Below are 18,898 nucleotides of genomic sequence, written 5' to 3' on the forward strand. Positions count from 1 at the left end.
TCCTGGGGAGGGAAGCAAGGAGGGCAGTTAGCGGTTTCTGTGAATACTGGGGGTCACCTGATGAAGCGCCCACCCAGGACTTGGTCCCCAGGGAGAAGCACATCAATGAATTAAGTGCAGTTTCCACAGATGGGGGAGGGGAAGGAAGCTGGTTCCAGAGGAGAAGAGTGCAGTGGGGGAGACTTTCACTAGGACTGGGGAAGGACAGCTCTTTGGTTATTCTTATTCTTATTAATGGTTAAAAACAACATCTTCTCAACAAAAACTTTTGTGTACAGTACAGCGATGTTACTACACATACATTGCTTTTCTTAACTGGAAGACAGTTGCTTTACAATGTTGTGCTGGTTTCTGCCACACATCAACATGAATCAGCCACAGGTAGGTATACATGTGTCCCCTTCCTCCTGAGCCTCCCTCCCACTCCCACTCCATCATATCCCTCTAGGTTGTCACAGAGCACTGAGTTGAGCTCCCTGTGTCACACAACAAATTCCCATTTGCCATTTTACACATAGCAATATGTATGTTTCCATGATATTCTCTCAATTCGTCCCATCCTCTCCTTCCAGCACTGTGTCCACAAGTCTGTTTTCTATGTCTGCATCTCCATTGCTACCCTGCACATGGGTTCATCAGTACCACATTTCTAGATTCCATATATATGTATTAATATACAATATTTCTCTTTCTCACCACTCTGTATAATGGACTGTAGGCTCATCCACCTCATTAGGACTGACTCAAATGTGTTCTTTTTTATGGCTGAGTAATATTCCATTGTATATATGTACCACAACTTCTGTATCCATTCATCTGTTGGTGGACACCTAGATTGCTTCCATGTCCTAGCTATTGTAAAAAGTGTGATAACAGACATTGGGGTACATATACATACATTGCTGTACAGCAAATCTCTAGCACATTTTATCTTGCAGGAGTGAAACTAATGCTGTCAAACAACAACTCCTCCCCTCCCCCTCCCCCAGCCCCCGGCAGCCACCGTCTACCTCCTGTTTCTATGACCCTGACCACTCCAGGTACCTCATATATCTAGAATCATATAGTACTTGTCTTTCTGTGGCAGGTTCATTTCGCTCACAGAATATCCTCAAGATTCATTTAACATTGAAGACATGACAGGATTTCTTTCATTTTTAAGGCTGAATAATATTCTACTGTATGTATAGATTACATTTACCTTATCAATTCAACCATTCATGGACATTCAGGATGTTTCCACCTCTTTGCTCTTGTGAATAATGATGCTATTAACAAGCGAGCACAAATATTTGAGATCTTATCTTCAAGACTTTTGGATAAATACCCTTCAATGAAATTGCTGGATCATATGGTAGTTCTTTTTTTTTTTTAATAAGTTTTGTTTATTTATTTATTTGTTTGTTTATTTTTGGCTGTGATGGGTCTCCATTGCTGTGTGGGCTTCTCTCTAATTGCTGTGAGGGGGAGCTACGCTATAGCTGTTGTGCATAGGCTTCTCATTGTGGTGACTTCTCTTGTTGCAGAGCATAGGTTCTAGGGCCCATGGGCTCAATAATTGTGGCACATGGGCTTAGTTGGTCTGTGGTATGTGGGATCTTCCCAGATCAGCAATTGAACCCATGTCTCCTATATTAGCAGTGGACTCTCTACCATTGAACCACCAGGGAAGCCCATGGTAGTTCTATTTTTAATTTTTCAAAAGCTTATCTCCTAGGGTGGGTTTTGTTGTCTTTTTTTAATTTTATTTTATTTTTTTGGACAAAATTCAATTACATTTTATTTTAAATCCCACAAATTCTAAAAGTAGAAAAAATGTTATTCAACAGTCATTACTTTCCACTAGACATTAAGTTAATGTCCATTTTTGTTTGTTGTCTTTTTTTTATGATGACCATGCTAACAGGTTGAGGTGGTATCCCATGGCTTTGGTTTGTATTTCTCTAATGATTAGTGGTGTTGAACATCTTTACATACACCTGTTGGTCATTTGTGTCTTTGGAGAAAACTCTATTCAAGGCTTCTGAAGGGACCACTCTTTTTTAGAAAGGAGTTTTGCAAGAGGTAGAAACCCATTGGTGTCCCAGTTACATGAAGTGCTCTAAATGGGGGACAGCTAGTGGTTGCCCAAAATGGGAAGGACCAGGTGACACTACCCTAGTGCTCAAACTTGAAGGAGTATAAGAGGTGGCTCTCTCCTTCATGGGGACCACACAGGCCACGTCAGTCAGAGCGGCAGCTGAGATGCTGTGGTCCTTACTGCATATTCTAGATGTATAAATCCCTAGATTCCAGAACAATCTTAAGGAAGGTATGGCCCTGAATTTTACTGTAACTGTCTGCTTTTGTTTAAATTGTAATAAAATTCACATAACATAAAATTTACCATCTTGGCCATTTTAAAAAATTATTTATTTGGCTGCATTGGGTCTCAGTTGCAGCACATGGGATCTTCCTTCTTCGTTGCATCATTGGGATCTTTACTTTGGGCATGGGAACACTTAGTTGCAACATAGGTGATCTAGTTCCCTGACCAGGGATCAAACTTGGGCCCCTTGAATTGGGAGCACAGAGTCTTAGCCATTGGACTACCAGAGAAGTCCCAAGATATTCTTTGATGCAATTAAAAACAACCAAAATTTAAAAAAGATACCCTTTAGGAGCGCATACTTCCCTGGTGGCTCAGATGGTAAAGAATCCGCCTGTAATGCAGGAGACCCTGGTTTGATCCCTAGGTCAGGAATATAGAATTCCCTGGAGAAGAGAATGGTTACTCACTCCAGTATTCTTGCCTGGAGAATTCCGTGGACAGAGGAATTCTAGCAGGCTACAGTCCATGGGGTCACAAAGAGTCAACCATGACCAAGTGACTAACACTTTATCGCTTTTATAAATGCAATGGTGGTGTTGGTGGTGGTTTAGTCGCTAAGTCGTGTCCAACTTTTGCGACCCCATGGACTTGCCGGGCTCCTCTGTCCATGGGATTCTCCAGGCAAGAATACTGGAGTGGGTTGCCATTTCCTTCTCCAATAAATGCAATACAACTACCTAAAGTACGTGGAAACAGAGAAAATAGGTAAAACATGAATGGGCATGTTTTGAGAAGTTAAAGAAGGACAAGGAGGACATGTGAACTCACTAGTCTCTCTAGCTTTGGATGTATTTGATTTCTCCATTATGTAGAGAAACATTAAAATAATAAAAAGAGAAAGGGGATCAGGCGATGGCATACAGGGATGAAAGGTCGCTTATTGCCATGGGTCTGGTTTGGCTTTGTTTTGTTTTGGATGGTGAGCTCGTGGGCGCTTGTTACATAACTAAATAACCAAATTAAAGCAAGCCATGCATGGAGAAATGGAGAAACAATTAGGGAAGTAGAAGGAAAGTGTGCAGTCATCCTTGTGCATGGTTCTCAGAGGCCCTGAGTGGATGGATTCCAGGACGTGTTCTCCTGCAGCTCTGTCTGCAAGGCAAGTGCTGGAACTTGTGGAGCCCTAGGTGCTCGTTCTCCTGATGCAGCCAGCCCTTCACCCTCCTAGGTCATTTCTCTCACTTGCCTTGCTGACAATCTGAGAGTGTTCTTGCCAGCAAAGGCCTGGGTCAGTTATCCTGGGACTTCGAGCTTCCTAATGAGAGCTGGTCCCATGCTGGGTATGTCACCGGTGGCTGCTTGCAATTGGGGATTGAAACACAGGGGTTCACATTCGCCCCCAGCAGACAGCAACATTCAGGGGCCCTGAAGACCTCAGCATGTGTGGGAACAGCTGCTGACAGACAAGTGGGCTGGCGGCATTCTGCACAGGGGAAGGGTCTTCCTTTAAGAGAAAAGTGGACTAAGAGATAGGGCCCCTACATTGTGCGTGCATCTGCCTTCCTTGTTCTCTCGGGGCCAGCTCTTCAGGGACACCCTCAACTCCTCTGAGCACAGGAGTGGTCTGGCCCCTTGGCAACCTTATCAAGACCTTAGGAGAGAAAAACTCCTGATTGCTTCCTCCCCACACCGAGCTCTTCTGGCTCTTCGCAAAGTGCAGTCCCTATGCAGAGCCACCTGGCAACATGGGATCCCTGGAAATTCATTACAAAGGCGTCTGGTCCCAGTTTCTTTACTGAGTCAGAAACTCTGAGGGTGGTACTTGGCGGTCTGTCCCTTGACAAACCCTCCTGGGGACTCTGATGCCTGCTCCAGTTTGAGAACCGCTGGAGGATGTACATTGTGTCCCATCCCTGGGTCCTGGCATCACCTCTGTCCCTGACAATATTCCACGGGTTTTTGCTTCCAGGATCTACAGTCGCCCGGTTTGCCCCCAAGGAACCCCAGCACCAGCAGATCTAATCCCTCACTTCCGGGCCCTGATTCTTGAGCTGCTGGAGCAAAACCTCATGGAAGCAGGATGCTGCACCAAGCTCCTGTCTTCCACCTGCAGAGGGCTCTGGTCATGCCTGTCCTGCCTGGGCTCCCTTCCAGCTGCCCAGAGAGCTCCCTTTCCTTCCCCCTAGTGGTGGTCCTACTGCCTCTCTCTCCACAAGCCCCTGCCCCGCCTTCCAGGCATTTTAGCAGGTAGTTACCTCCCCAGCTTTTCTTCCATCTGCAAACTATTTATGTCTTTCCTCCTCCTATCCCAAATCTGTGCCAGAGACTCCCTGAGGCCGGTCTGAGACTCATCCCTCCAGCGACATCCTAGGCCACCTCCCTCCACAGGGTGGCACTTGGCTTAGGTGTGCTTCCTCTCCTGTGCTCTTCCTGGCCAACTCCTCTCCTTACATTCAAGGACAAACAGCGCCAGCGTAACATTTTCAAATAAAAATTTTGAATTATATTGACCATCTATATTCTCTAAGGAGAAGAAGGCGATAGAGGATGAGATGGTTGGAAGGTACCACCGATTCAATGGACATGAACTTGGGGGAACTCCAGGAGATGGTGAGGGACAGGGAGGCCTGGCGCGCGGCAGTCCATGGGGTCACAAAGAGTTAGACTGAACAACATGTTCTCTAAGGCAATGCATACCTGGGTTTGAGTTCTAACTATCAAGGAAGCACAAGCCAAACTCTGGGTTTTTTTTAAAACATCAGTTTCTTCTGCTCTAAAAAGGACTATCAAAATATTTTTGCATGATTATTAGGAAAAGGCTTCAATATTATCAGTGTAAAATGAATTGCAGCAATAAGAGCTTGACATTGTGGATAAAAATATTTAGTATTTGATCCATGAATTAGATGTCTTTAGTTAAACATTTATATAATCTGAAAGATCTTAAATTTTAACTTCTAATCTTACAACAGAAGAAACTGAAGTGAATGTTCAAAGAAAAATCATGATGAGAATTTTGTAATTCCTGGTTTGATGGTGAGAAAAGTCCAATGCGTCTCAAGTTACCAAAATTAGATGCTTAAATAAAAGAGACAACCACAAGGACAGATTCCCAGGTTCCCTCTAAATAAATGCTCCATCTCACTCGGGACAAAATGCCACCAAGAAGGAACTGTCCCAAGTCAACCAGCCACCAGCCAACTCACAACCAAGTCTCTTGAAAGAAGGAGCTACATCAGCACTCCCAACTTTCTTACCTCTATTCGCTGCAGACTGATTTCCTGAAGGTCACCTGTAGCTTCCATGTTAACATGCCCCACTGGCATCTTAGTGCTCTGGTTCCTGAGCGCCCGCCATGCACTGGGGTCCACACAGTTTTCATTCAGAAAATTTATGCTGAGCTCCTCCACTGGCCACCAGTGGACAACCAGCCCTTGAGGAGATCCCAGGCCAGAACAGCAGCATCGGGCTCAGGTAGTCAGACTAGGAGAAATACAAGATGGACACCTGTCCAGCTGGTGGGAGGCAAGGGAAGAAGAGGAGCTGAGCAATGAAGGGAAGGGGGTGGTGCTCCAGGCAGAAAAGCACCTGCCAGAGTAGCTTTACGGCGGTGCGGCGGCAACGGCGGCGCGCGTCTTCCTCTTCTACCGCGGCGCGCGTCTTCCTCTTCTACCGCGGGGCTAGAGTCCCTGAGGGAGTCCAGCTGTGCTTAAGTCTGGCCGGCGCGACCTGTCTCTGCAATGCCCCCCAAGAAACAGGCTCAGGCCGGGGGCAGCAAAAAGGCGGAGCAGAAAAAGAAGGAGAAGATTATCGAAGACAAAACTTTTGGTCTGAAGAATAAGAAAGAAGCAAAGCAACAGAAGTTTATCAAGGCTGTCACTCATCAAGTTAAATTTGGTCAACAGAATCCACGTCAGGTAGCACAAAGTGAAGCTGAAAAGAAGTTGAAGAAAGATGACAAGAAGAAAGAATTGCAAGAGCTAAATGAGTTGTTCAAACCTGTAGTTGCTGCTCAAAAAATAAGTAAAGGTGCAGATCCCAAATCCGTAGTATGTGCATTCTTCAAGCAAGGACAGTGTACTAAAGGAGATAAGTGTAAGTTCTCTCATGACTTGACTCTGGAGAGAAAATGTGAAAAGCGAAGCGTTTACATTGATGCAAGAGATGAAGAACTTGAAAAAGATACTATGGATAATTGGGATGAGAAAAAACTGGAAGAAGTTGTGAACAAGAAGCACGGTGAGGCGGAAAAGAAAAAACCAAAACCTCAAATAGTGTGCAAGCATTTCCTTGAAGCTATTGAAAACAACAAATACGGCTGGTTTTGGGTATGTCCTGGAGGGGGTGATATTTGCATGTATCGTCATGCACTTCCTCCTGGATTTGTCTTGAAAAAAGATAAAAAGAAAGAAGAGAAAGAAGATGAAATTTCATTAGAAGATCTAATTGAAAGAGAGCGTTCTGCCCTAGGTCCAAATGTTACCAAAATCACTCTAGAATCTTTTCTTGCATGGAAGAAAAGAAAAAGACAAGAAAAGATTGATAAACTTGAGCAAGATATAGAAAGAAGGAAAGCAGACTTCAAAGCTGGGAAAGCATTAGTGATCAGTGGTCGTGAGGTGTTTGAATTTTGTGAACTGGTTGACGATGATGATGAGGAAGCGGATGATACCTGTTACACCCAGGGAACAGGTGGTGATGAGGTTGATGATTCAGTGAGCGTAAATGTCATAGATTTAAGCCTGTACATCCCAAGAGATGTAGATGAGATAGGTATTACTGTAGCCAGTCTTGAAAGATTCAGCACATATACTTCAGAAAAGGATGAAAACAAATTAAGTGAAGCTTCCGGAGGTAGGGCTGAAAACGGTGAGAGAAGTGATTTGGAAGAGGACACTGAAGGGGAAGGACAGGAAAATGGAGCCATCGATGCTGTTCCTGTTGATGAAAATCTGTTTACTGGGGAAGATTTGGATGAACTAGAAGAAGAATTAAACACACTTGATTTAGAAGAATGACACCAAACAAGTCAATGAAAATATTGAGCCAGCTCAGCAGGAGTTGAAATTGACTACATTAATTTTTTTCCACCTAAAACTCTTCAACAGGATGTTTGTTTCCCATGCTGATTCTGGAGGGCTTACTTCCTCCAAAAAAGGAATATTCTCCCTACATCTTGTTTTCTGACTTTGGCTACATCTCATAGTAAGTTCAGAGTAGTTCATGATAAATTAAAGATAAATGGTCATTGCAGAAAATGATTGATTGTTGTAATTGTCCACTCAAGTAGGAAGTGTAAACTGCTTTTCCAGCTTTTGATTTTCATTGGGCATGTGTTGTTACAAGGACAACATAAATTTAAATTACCCTTCATTTAATGCAATTTTTAATGAGTGATTCTATTTCCTTTGTATTTATATGTTTAAAAGACTGCCTAAGATATGAGCCTGTACTTCATCAGGGAAACTGCATATGCAGATTCAGTATTGTATATCTTTGGACAATTAGATGGACATTTAAAATGAAACTTCGTTAATCTGACAGGATCAACTGCAATGCCCTGTGTTAAACTGTTTGAAACTACTCCCTTTTCTTTTTTGCCAATAAAGTTGTAAATAAAAACAGTGATACAATAAATTCCAAATACAGAAAAAAAAAAGAAAAGCACCTGCCAACAAACAGTACAAACGAGATACACGGTCGTAGCCACAGGGTATTGCAGTCACATGGAGGATAGCCCGGGAGGCGTTTAGGGAAGGCTTCCTGAGGGAGGGCACACCTAAACCAAGTCTTAAGGGATACTCGTTATCTGTTAAGGAGGTGAAGGAAGATACTGCAGTGTGTGCAAAGGCACAGGGGATAGCATCTCGGGACGGGACTAAGTAACACAGGATGATGACAGCGTCGCATGTGGGGGCAGCAATGCATGTTGCGTAGTTTTTTGTCTTGTTTTAATTTTTTTAATTAAATTTAAACTGGGTCTCTGTTGCTGCATGAGGGCTTTCTGATTGCAACGAGTGAGGGCTACTCTTCATCTCGGTGCATGGGTTTCTCAGTGTGGTGAATTCTCTTGTTACAGCGTGGGTTCAGTAGCTGTGGTGCACCCGCTTAGTTGCTTTGCAGCATGTGGCATCTTCCCAGACCAGGATCGAACCCACGTCCTTCGCATTGGCAGGTGGATTCTTATCCACTGCACCACCTGGGAAGCTCCATGTTGAGTATTTTGGATGGAAAGGGATATAAGTCACTGAATCCTCTGTGTGTGAGTGTATGTGTGTGGTGTGTAACTGTTTCCCCTTTAGTTAGAAAGAAGTTAAAAAGAAGGCTGTTGTGATGTAATGACTGGGGTGAAAACGACAACAATGTGTGTCCAGCAAGGATCCATGTTTCAAGTCACATTCAGATTGGGCTTTCAGGTCAGACAGACCTGAGTGTGAATCCCTGCCTGACCCATCACTAACATGTCCCAGAGTCCATAGGCTCAGCTGTGAACTCAGGGCAGAAGTGAGACTGACCTCACAGCTGTTTAAAAGGATGAAAGCGCACCATACCAGACACAGTCCGAGATGGAGTCCACAGCGAACACGCACAAACGAGCGCCACCCTCTGGGCATCTTCACCAGGACTCGCCAGACACAGGTGCTCCGAGACCAGAGCGCACAGCGGCTCCTGGGTTTCTGGCTGCTCACGGAAGCAGAGCCCGCGGAGGGCAAGTTGGGGAGGAGGCCTGGAAGAGAGATGAGTGTGTGGAGTATGAAGCGCCCGTTGACGGAAGAGAGACTCCTTCTTCAGGAGTGAGGGCCTGCCTCACTCCTTCCCATCTCGCCCTGTGTGCCAAGAAGGCAGAACGCCCGGCCACCTTACACCCGGATCACTTCTCAGCGCTGTGTTTGTTCCCTCCAGGCTTGTTCACTGTTTCCGGTATAACCGGTAGATTGCCCAGCCGGGTGTCCTCCACCCTTGGTGATGTAAACCCACGACAGGTACAGCATCCCCGCAGGACTCGGAGGCCAGGGGAGCCGATGCAGATATGCTGATGTTCACACTACGCGTGCCTGAGTAGAAAGCCGTACATCTCTGATCCAGGAGTGTCACATCTTCCATCGGCATCCGAGAATCAGTGATAGGTTAACTTATCAGCTTGTGAATTGGAAAGCAAGACTTAGAGTCATCAGTGTGTGCATGTCCTGTGAACCCATGAGGATAAATAACATTGCCAAGGCAGAGGTCTGTGCCTTCACCCAGGTGGCAGCGACAAGGAAAGGACTCAGCTAACACAGGAAGCCCCCAGAGGGCGTCCCTGGAGGAGAGCAGTATCCCCATAGGCCAAGGGAGTGCAGTTTTCCTTGAAACAGAGTAGGGAAGGTGATCAAATGCTGCTTAAGAGTCAAGGAAGACTGAAAGTGGCCACTGAATTTAGCAACTGGGTCACTGGCAAGAGACAGTGTGTGAGGAATGAATGGACGTAAATACTAGGCATTTCCAAGAAACTTGGCTCAAAAGGAAAGAAGAGAGATGGGGCCTTGGTAACGGAGAGATGGGAGCAAATACAAGTTTCCTTTCTAAGCAGATGGAAGAGGGCTTCCTTGGTGGCTCAGTGGTAAAGAATCCACCTGCCAGTGCAGGAGACACGGTTCCATCCCTGAGCTGGGAAGATCCCACATACCGCGGAGCAACCAAGCCCATGCAGGAGCACGAGTACCACAACTAGAGAGTAGACCCCACTCTCAGGATCGCCTGGGTTGCCTTCCACCAAGATGGTATTTTCCCAGCCCCACACCCTCCGGCCAGTCAACATGCCAACTCCGGCTGCAGTGTGCCTCCAGGTGGGGGGAGATCACCATCCCTGGGAAGGGGCCAGGTCAGCAGGTTTCCCGGTGGCCACCTTGCCTGTGATCCTGCAGGTTTGAGATGCAAGGCACCGAAGTGTCTCCCAGCCGGGATCCTCTGGAGAGGCTGACATACAAAGGGTGGGGATGAATTTGGAAGATGTCACCCAGCCCTGCAAAGCCAGCCTTCAGGAAGACTGAGTGCTCTCTGCTAGCAGAGCTGGGCATTCGGGAGCCGGACGTCAAAAGGGAAGAGCAAGCCAGTGAGGGGTACACAGGGCCATCCTCCAGGGACTGGGGATTGACCCAGCAGTCACTCACAGAGTGGAAGAAGGAACATCCTCTGTGGGACACGTGTATCCTCTCGGAGTTTCTGACACTGCCACCCCCCCCCCCACAATCTTAACTCTCCCAATTCGCGGCACAGTGTTCTAATCCCACACGGAAGAGACCTGCCAGATGCTCAGGACACAGCAGACTCCAGCTCTCCTGCCCCACAGCCCACGCTATCCCAAAGTAGCACCCAGGCCCTGGGTCAGAGGCAAGAGACATGACTGCTGCTCTTCCTACAGCCCCAACCTGGGACCAGAGCAGTCACCCCAGCCCTCCGGTGGTCTGTGGTCCGACTGGGGAAGGTCCCCGGGTGCCTGGGCCTTCTCTCTGGCAGGGCTGCCCTGGGCGTTCCAAGCACCGTCTGAGCCAGGGGGTGATCTGATGCACTAAGGACAGGAGGATTGGTCTGGCCAGGTGGGGGGTGGGGTGGGAAGTAAATGGGGACAGTAGGGACATGCAGTCGGGCCTACTTGCAGGCATGCTCCTGCTGCTTTGCATGGGGTATACCCCCAGGACCCTTCTCCGGAGGTGTGCCAGCAAAAACAAGAAAAAACGACTCTTCTTTGCCCCTGGATGGTCCAGCTCGTTTGAGACTGGACTGATGCAGGCTACAGACTCTGCCTAACACAGCCTTGCACCTGGTTTCTGCACCACCACCGGCCCTCACTGGCCAAGTCTCAAAGGAGTGTCCATCAGAATCAGCCAAGAGGCTAAAAATGCAGATCGCCAGGCCCCACGGCGGAGATTCTCACTGAGCGGGTCTGGGGTGAGACCAGGAGTCGGCGTTCTCAACAAGCCCTCAGACGACTTGGGCGCGGATGCTCCGCGGCGCCCACTTTGAGAAACCCGACTCTGAGGCTGAGACCCCAGCCCCGCTCCGCCTCGATTCTCCAAACTTTCAGCATGTCGCCGGGCGCATGCCCCCACCCCGTTCCGTGGGTCTCATCCACGCGCGATCGTGTAGCATCTGGGGAACGTGGTGAGGACCGGGAGGGGGCGCAGGGCGGGCGAGCGGAGCCCAGGGGCGGGGAGGCGAGGAGGGGGCGCGCCGGGCCCGGCGGCGCGCGTTGGCGGGGCCGGGGGCGGGGCGGCCGGGCCGGGGCGGGGCCGGCGGGCGGCGAGCGCCGGGGGAGCGCGCCCGGGGAGCGCGGAGGAGGAGCGCGGCCGGCGCCCCCGCCCGCCCTCCCGCCCGCGCGCAACAGTTCCCCCAAAGTTGCGCCCGGGAGGCGCGCGCCGGGGCGGCGAGGGGCGGGCGGGCGGCGGCGGGGACGCGGAGAGCGCGGCGGCGGCGGCGGCGGCGGCGGCATGGGCACCCGGCAGACCAAGGGCAGCCTGGCGGAGCGAGCCGGCCCCGGCGCGGCGCCCGGCCCGCGGCGCGAGCGGCCCGACTTCTGGGCGTCGCTGCTGCTGCGCGCCGGGGACAAGGCGGGGCGCGCGGGCGCGGGCGCGGGGCTGCCCCCCTACCACCGGCGCGTCGGCATGGTCCAGGAGCTGCTGCGGATGGTGCGCCAGGGCCGGCGGGAGGAGGCGGGGACGCTGCTGCAGCACCTGCGCCAGGTGAGCGCCGGGAGGGGCCGCGGGGGCGCCCCGCCCCTGCCGAGGAGGCCCCGGGGCGCCAGGGGCACCGCCCGGGCCCCTCCTCGCGGGGACCGGGCCCGGTCTAGCCGCAGGTGCCTCGGCGCTGCCCCTGAATTTGAGGCCTCAGGGCAGGGCGGAGGAAGGCGGCCCGGAGAGGCCCGGGCGAGGGGGACCTGTTGGAATAATGTCCCCGCTTCTGTCCTCCGCAGGCAGAGGAGGAGGCTGGCGCGGGCGGTGGGCGGGAGGGGACGCCTGTCTGCGCCAAGGTGCTTCTCTTTCCCCCTACCCACTGGCAGTCTCGCCCATCAAGGGTCCTCAAGGAATGCGCAGTTGTCAGCTTCCCCAGGGGGAGTCCAAGGGCACAGCTCTGGGACTGGTGAGATTCCGGCCCCTGGGAGGCACCCTGGATGAGAGGGGGTTCAGGTGGGAGACAGGTCTTCTTTCCCCTGACTAACTTTGACCGGCGGGCGCTCAGCCTGGAGCCGAGCGGTGGGGCGGGGGAGCTGGCCCGGTTCCCGTGGGACCGGCTGGCCGCAGGGCCTTCCAAGGCTGCCTGCGCCCTGTCCTCAGCCTGATCCCCCTGGTTAGGGACTGCCCTGGCACCTCTGGCGGGTCCCCTCTGCTTTGGGTCTCTCCGGGGCCGTTGCTGTCCACTTCTCTTGGGCTTGTTTTCCTTCTTTACTTTTTCATCCTTTCCGTGGATTCTGTCCAGTGGGAGAGAGACAGGAAGGTGCCCCTCCTGCATCCCTAGGGGTTGTCTTGGCCGAGCTTTGCAGGGGAGCTGAGTCCAAGTCCGATATTCTGGCTCAGGGGTGGAGTCCAGTGGGGATGGGGAAGGGGCTCTGAGGTGACCTGTCTGAAGTTCTCCCATCACTGCTGAAAGAGCCTGTCAGACAGCCTTCCTGGGGAGAGCTTCAGAAATCAGTCAGACCCTCATCCCTCCTGGAGTCTGTAGCACCCCCGTAGCCCCCTATGTATCTGGTGTGTGGTCACCCTAGAGTGTGTGTTCCCAAGGTGTGTGTGCACAGGGAGAGGGAGGTAGAGGCCTGGGGGCTTGGGAAGCCTGGGGTTTCTGCTGACCCCTCCGCTTTCCCAAACAGCATCCAGAAGGCTACCTGAGACGTCACTGTTTCCCCAGGTGCCATCTCTGAACTGAATCTTCAGAGAAAGATGACATTCCACACTTAGTAACTTTTTAGTTGTGTGTGTTTCTTTGTCTTTCAAGAACTGAAAGCCAGGGTATGGCCTCTGTGGTAACTGTTTTGCTTTCTATCAGAATAATGGGTTTTCCAGACCATCATATCCATTTGCAACCAGACGGTGAGATGCTTTCTCTGATCGTATGCTATCTCCCGGCACTGGGGTGGTTGCTGCAGAGTGTACAGGACCGTGGAGGGGCTGACGTTGGGGGTCGAGGCAAGCCCTCCTGGGGCTGAAAAAGCAGAGTGCAGCCCGTGTTCTCGAGGGCCAGTTAGGGCCAGTCGTTTGGGTGGGGCCTGCAGGACGAGTGTGATTCCACATCCTGGAGTACCCGAGCTTTCCCCTGGTTTTTGGAAAGTAGACACATCCCTGTGTCCCCCACAGGCTTCCCTGGTGGCTCAGACAGTAAAGAATCCGCCTGCAATGCGGGAGACCTGGGTTCCATCCCTGGGTCGGAAAGATCCCCTGGAGAAGGGAATGGCTACCCACTCCAATATTCTTGCCTGGAGAATTCCATGGACGGAGGCCTCAGTCCATGGAGTCACAGAGACAGACACGACTGAGCGACTAATACCGTCTGTGTCACCCACAGCGCCCCTGAGACAGGGAACATTTCCTGACAGATGGTGTCTCGTTGGTGTCCTGACACTCTTCTGTCCTGATACAGTGGCATGGCTGATGGGGGTCGGAGGAGGTCAGCCAGGCTTCCCCTTTGCTGCAAAAACAGCAGAATAACTTGCCCTCCTGCTCCAGGCATATCCTGGGCTTTCGTGACCTCTGGTTGAGGCCTGTGGGCTCTGCAGAGCCGGCAGCGGGCCTGCCTAAGGTGCAGATCAGGGCCCTCCAGGGAGTGGCTGGGAGCCCTGGGCAGCACCAGTGTCCAAATGTCCATGGGTAACAAGAGGTAGTTTTCTAGGACCCTGAGGCTGTTTGGAGGGATGAGGAGCTGCATCTGTGCTGTGCACAGAAGTGGCTCTTTCCCCCAAATCTTGTTTTCCTTTCCAGTTTCCTCCTCTAGGCCGGGGGTGGTGATGTTCAGAAAGCAAATGAGCAGTCACTGAGAGACAGGAAACACCCAGGGCTCCCTAGGGTCGGACCAGCAGGGGCGCATCAGTAACAGGAGGTGGAGGTGGGTGTGCAGAGCTCAGGGCTCGGTCGTGCTGGGACACTGTTCCTGCCCCACAGAGCACAAGGGTGGGCATTGGTGAACAGGTGAACAGGCAGAGGGAGCGGGAGCCCAGACGGTCACGGCCACGGTCATCCTCACCTTCTCCTGTGTTTGTCCATGTGTGTGGCTGCCCAGACCCCCTTGGGAGGGGGCTGGAGGTTGTCCTGGTCTCTGTGGGCTGTGAGCTCTTTGTGGCCCTGAACGATCTCTCCATACTCTTCTCAGAACAATGTGCCAACATTCACAGTCCTGCAAGAATGTTGGAGGGTTCACAGACCCCAGGTTCAGAATACACCCCCGTCTGGGACCTCCCCTTCCCCGGACCTGTGTGACTTGCTCCAGGCTCAGGATGTGGAAACAGGGGCCTGCGGACCACGTGTGACAGTCGCAGTGGGGTGAAGGATTGTGGCTGCCAGTGCCTCTGCTTCTGAATCTAGGAGTCTCTCTGGTCTTAGATTTGGGGGAGTTTCCTGACTGGAGACTCTCCAGCCTGTCCCTGTGTGTCCCTTGCCCGAGCAGTATGGGGAGGCCTCCTTGGTATTTAGGATGCTGAGCTGTGCAGTGGGGAGGGAAGCAGGCTCCCAGGAAGCTGCCTGCTGAGGAAAGGAGCCAAGGGGAGTCCCCTTCCCTTGAGGAGCTGTGCCATCTCGAGAAGAGCCTGGGGCCAAGGGTCACCTCGGGCAGCTTGCGTTCCGGTCCTCAGTCTGCTCCCACTTGGGACCCAGCCGATAACCTGTGAGTTGTGTTCCTCGTTTCCCTGAGGGTATCTGAGGTACTGAGCAGAGCAGATGCTACAAACTGAGAATGCGTCGGCTCTGCAAACCTAAACTCGTTCTCACGGCAACAACGACAAGGAACAAGAGAATCTGCTTGGGGTCTGGCCGCCCTGCCGGCAGGGTCTCGGTCCCCATTCTCAGGCTGGGCGCAGGAGGTTTTAGCTTCCATCTGCCTGACTAGGGCTCAGTCCTGGCCAGAACTCACTGAAAGTTCAGAAGCAGTGTGGGGCAGTGCTCAGGGAGTGCGGGGTGAAAGAAGCAACTGTGGATGAAAGAGGCTGCTCCGCTCCCCTCCCCCAGACCTCCCCCTTCTCCAGGTGTCGCTTCCTAAATCTTCGGCTCACACTTGCAGTCTTCAGGGTGCCCTGGGAAGAAAGACCCATTAGTCGTGGAGAGAGGGCGAGTGCAAGCCCATGTAGGAGGCGGGGGTCATCTCTTGGCTACAGGGGCCGCTCTGAGTCCCAGGTCCCAGACTCGGTCATCTCCCAGCCTCATGGAGCACCAGTGTAGGGGCTCAGTTCCCCCAGCACACACCAGGCTGGAGTGGCCCATCTCCCAGCTTTTCCGTAAAGAGGATCTCATTGGGTTGGTTTATACAGCGCAGGCTTGTTGGGCAGGGCGGTTCTAGGGTCAGCCTGATGGTGTGGCTCAGGTCACGTGACCAGGGTGACTGGGCGGGCCCACGCTTCACCTGGGAACACAAGCCACCCCTGCAGTGCAGAAAAGAGCCCCCAGGAACCTAGGGCGCTGGCTGCCCCAGGGGTCTGGATAAGTCTCCCTGGGGACCCAGAGGCTCGGCAGAAAGATGAGCAAGAGGTTGCCTTTTTCATCTGACAACCCCCAGAACAAGCAGGGAGTTCCCCACCCTTAGCCTTGATCTTGTTCTTCTCCACCTGGGATGCACATCTGCATTTCCATAGAATGCTCCTTACATTTCCAAGGCCATCCTTCTGGGCCATGTCAGCCCATGGACTCTGAGATTCAGCTGCCGATTAGGCTGTGTGGATTTAATCGTCCGTATGTACATCATTTTTCCCGTTGTCCATTTTTTTAGACTAAGTACCACACTTTCTGAGAGTGGACACCCCGACCACCACCTCTGTCTCTGGCAGGCAGTTGAGACCCGCAGGTTGTGGCGGGCTGCAGTAAGTTGTGCGCCAGGGACACACTGTCTTGGTGTGTTCCCAGCAAGCCCTTGGGTCTGGGCTGCGCACCCCGGGGCTTATTTGCCAGGCCCACGGGTGCGGTCGAGAGATCTGGCGAGTTTGCTTTCGTTTGGTTGGATTCCCAGGAACCCTGTCCACAGGGCTTGGCTGTTCCTGGCAGCCCGCCAGGCAGTGGTGTTCTTGGAGAGAGGAGTGGCATGGTGCCCAGCCTCCATGGGCACCGCGGGGACCCCATGGCAGGTGCCGTCTGGGGCCTCCGCTGAGGTGGCAGCAGGGAGCGGAGCCTGGCGGGAGGGCCCGGCCTCCACACTCCTTGTGCTGAATCATGTTGATTCCATCCGCAGAGAGAAAACTTCCTCCCTCTCTAAGCCCTGCTGCTCTCTGGCCAGGCTGGGCATTTCCAGTGATGCCGAGGCAGGGGGAGCCTCAGGCCAGGGCCTGCTCTGCTGGTTTCCAAGGCCAGGGATGCAGACATCTCTGTGTGGCCAGGAGTGACGCCAGGGCCTGAGGCTGAGCCAGCTGTCCTGACTGCAGGTCTGGTGGGGAGAGAACTCCTTCGGGCTCCCACTGCACCCCCCAACCCTCCCCACCTCCTGCAGGCAGAAGCTACCTGCAAGAGAGTTGTCCAGTTGACTCAGGTCTTGGTCTGGCTTCTCCATCAGGATGCTCGAGGGGTGGGGTCCACATCCGAGGAGATCCCCTCCCCAAAGTGGGGGTCTCAGCCTGCCGTCCGCCTCCCTCCCCTGGCCTGCCAGGTGTGTCCTATCCATTCTCATTAGGAGAAACAGGTTGGGGTGGGGGCAGTGGTCAAAAATGGCAGGCTCCATCGCTGCCCCTGGAAGAGGTGGCTGTCCTAATGAGCACAGTGACCTTGGCCGGCCAGGCAGGGGTGGGGGCTGGCCTTCACAGTGCCTGGCTCTCCTCCCCACCCCACTCGCTGGCCCAAGCGGCGCCCACGTGGCTCTCTGGGAGCATTTCCCAGCCTTCTTCTTTTTTTTTTTTTCAACTTTTATTAGCTCAGACTCCTGGCTGCTGCAGCCATATGGAGTTCTGCCGACGGCTGCTGTTCAGGCGATGTGGCATTTCGATGTTTCTAACTTCATCTTCACCAGTAGAGACAAGGAGTCAGGCAGGAGTGGAGAAGGGCAGTGTTCACCTGCAGGATGGCCTCACGTCGGGCCTGAGGGTCGTGCCCCCAGCCACGGCTGCCCCCGCCCACTCTGTCCTCTGCGTCCCAGCTTTTCTCAGCCTCTCCCGCTCCCCCTCCCACTGTCTCCTCTCTGTGTCTCTCCCTTTCCCTGGGTGAGAAGCAGACTTTGCATCTCTGTTGTTCAGCTCATCTTGGTCAGCTTCCCAGGGCTGCCCCCACCCCCTAGCCTTCATGGCAGGAAGGCAGCCAGGGACCGTGAGAACAGGAAGGAGTGGGGGTCATTTCGTTGTCTAGTCTGGTAGGGGCCAGCGCCTTGAGTGGGGGAAGCTCTAGGGACATCCCTCCTGCCTGTGCCCTGCTTCCCAGTCCATAAAGCATTTTCTCCTGTTTATTTAGCTCTTTAAATAGTCCTATGAGATCGACAGGATCTCACTTAAAGTAAGAAATGGTAGGTTTTCTTTTTACAAAAAAACAGTGCATCATCATTGTTTTGAACAATGCTGCTTTTGAACTGTGGGGCTGGAGAAGACTCTTGAGAGTCCCTTGGACTGCAAGGAGATCCAACCAGTCAATCCTATAGGACATCAACCCTGAATATTCATTGGAAGGACTGATGCTGAAGCTGAAACTCCAATACTTTGGCCACCTGATGTGAAGAGCCAACCCTTTGGAAAAGACCCTGATGCTGGGGAAGATTGAAGACAGGAAGAAAAGGGGACGACAGAGGATGAGATGGTTGGATGGCATCATCGACTCAATGGACATGAATTAGAGCGAACTCTGGGAGTTGGTGAAGGACAGAGAAGCCTGGAGTGCTGCAGTCCATGGGGTCACAAAGTCGGACACAACTGAACAACTGAACAAGACACAACAATTGTTCAAAAATGAGAAAATACAGATGAGCCAAAATAAGACCTCGAAGAGATTCATCTGTTGTACAGTCTGGTGTCCGCCCTTCCAGGCACTGCTCTAGGTCCCGGGAGGCAGGAGAAACAGGAGTAAAATTGTTCCCCCACCTCATGGACAGATTATGAGGATCAGGAAGCCAGCATGTGCTCAGTGGGGCCTCGAGAAAGGGCTCCAAGTTGTGGCGGCCTTCTCAGGGGACCGGGGGCCCTTGGCCCTGGTCCCAGCACAGACCCTTTCCCTTCTCTGGCCTCAGTTTGCCCACCAGCAGAGTGAGAGGCTATGTGGCTGAGGCAACCACTGAGGTTCCCGACCACCTCACAGCTTCTCCCAGGCTCCTGTAGCAATCAGGATGGACCTGTTCATTCACACGTGAGCCAGAGTCCCTGTCATGCTCTGATGTCACTCCCTTGTCCCCAGTTTGTGCAAGAGTTAGGACTGATCCCCATACACGGGCACAAACCTCTCCTCCCTCAGGGCT

At 52.3% G+C, this 18,898-nt stretch overlaps 1 protein-coding gene and 1 pseudogene across 1 annotated transcript in view; both read left to right on the plus strand.

Moving 5' to 3' along the window:
• The first annotated feature begins 5,963 nt into the window (after window positions 1–5,963).
• On the plus strand, window positions 5,964–7,954 carry LOC129544178 (zinc finger CCCH domain-containing protein 15 pseudogene; annotated as a pseudogene).
• Window positions 7,955–11,631: 3,677 nt separating this feature from the next.
• Window positions 11,632–18,898, plus strand: part of LRRC75A (leucine rich repeat containing 75A) — a 34,600-nt gene continuing 27,333 nt past the window's right edge. The window contains exon 1 of the mRNA XM_055407358.2: window positions 11,632–12,030. Within this exon, the coding sequence (XP_055263333.2) occupies window positions 11,779–12,030 (252 nt within the window). The 5' untranslated portion in view covers window positions 11,632–11,778. The remainder of the gene's footprint in view (window positions 12,031–18,898) is intronic.

This window comes from Moschus berezovskii, chromosome 20, assembly GCF_049115385.1.
Source record: "Moschus berezovskii isolate FMDL1 chromosome 20, NW_MosBer_1.0, whole genome shotgun sequence".
Taxonomy (NCBI): Eukaryota; Metazoa; Chordata; class Mammalia; order Artiodactyla; family Moschidae; genus Moschus; species Moschus berezovskii.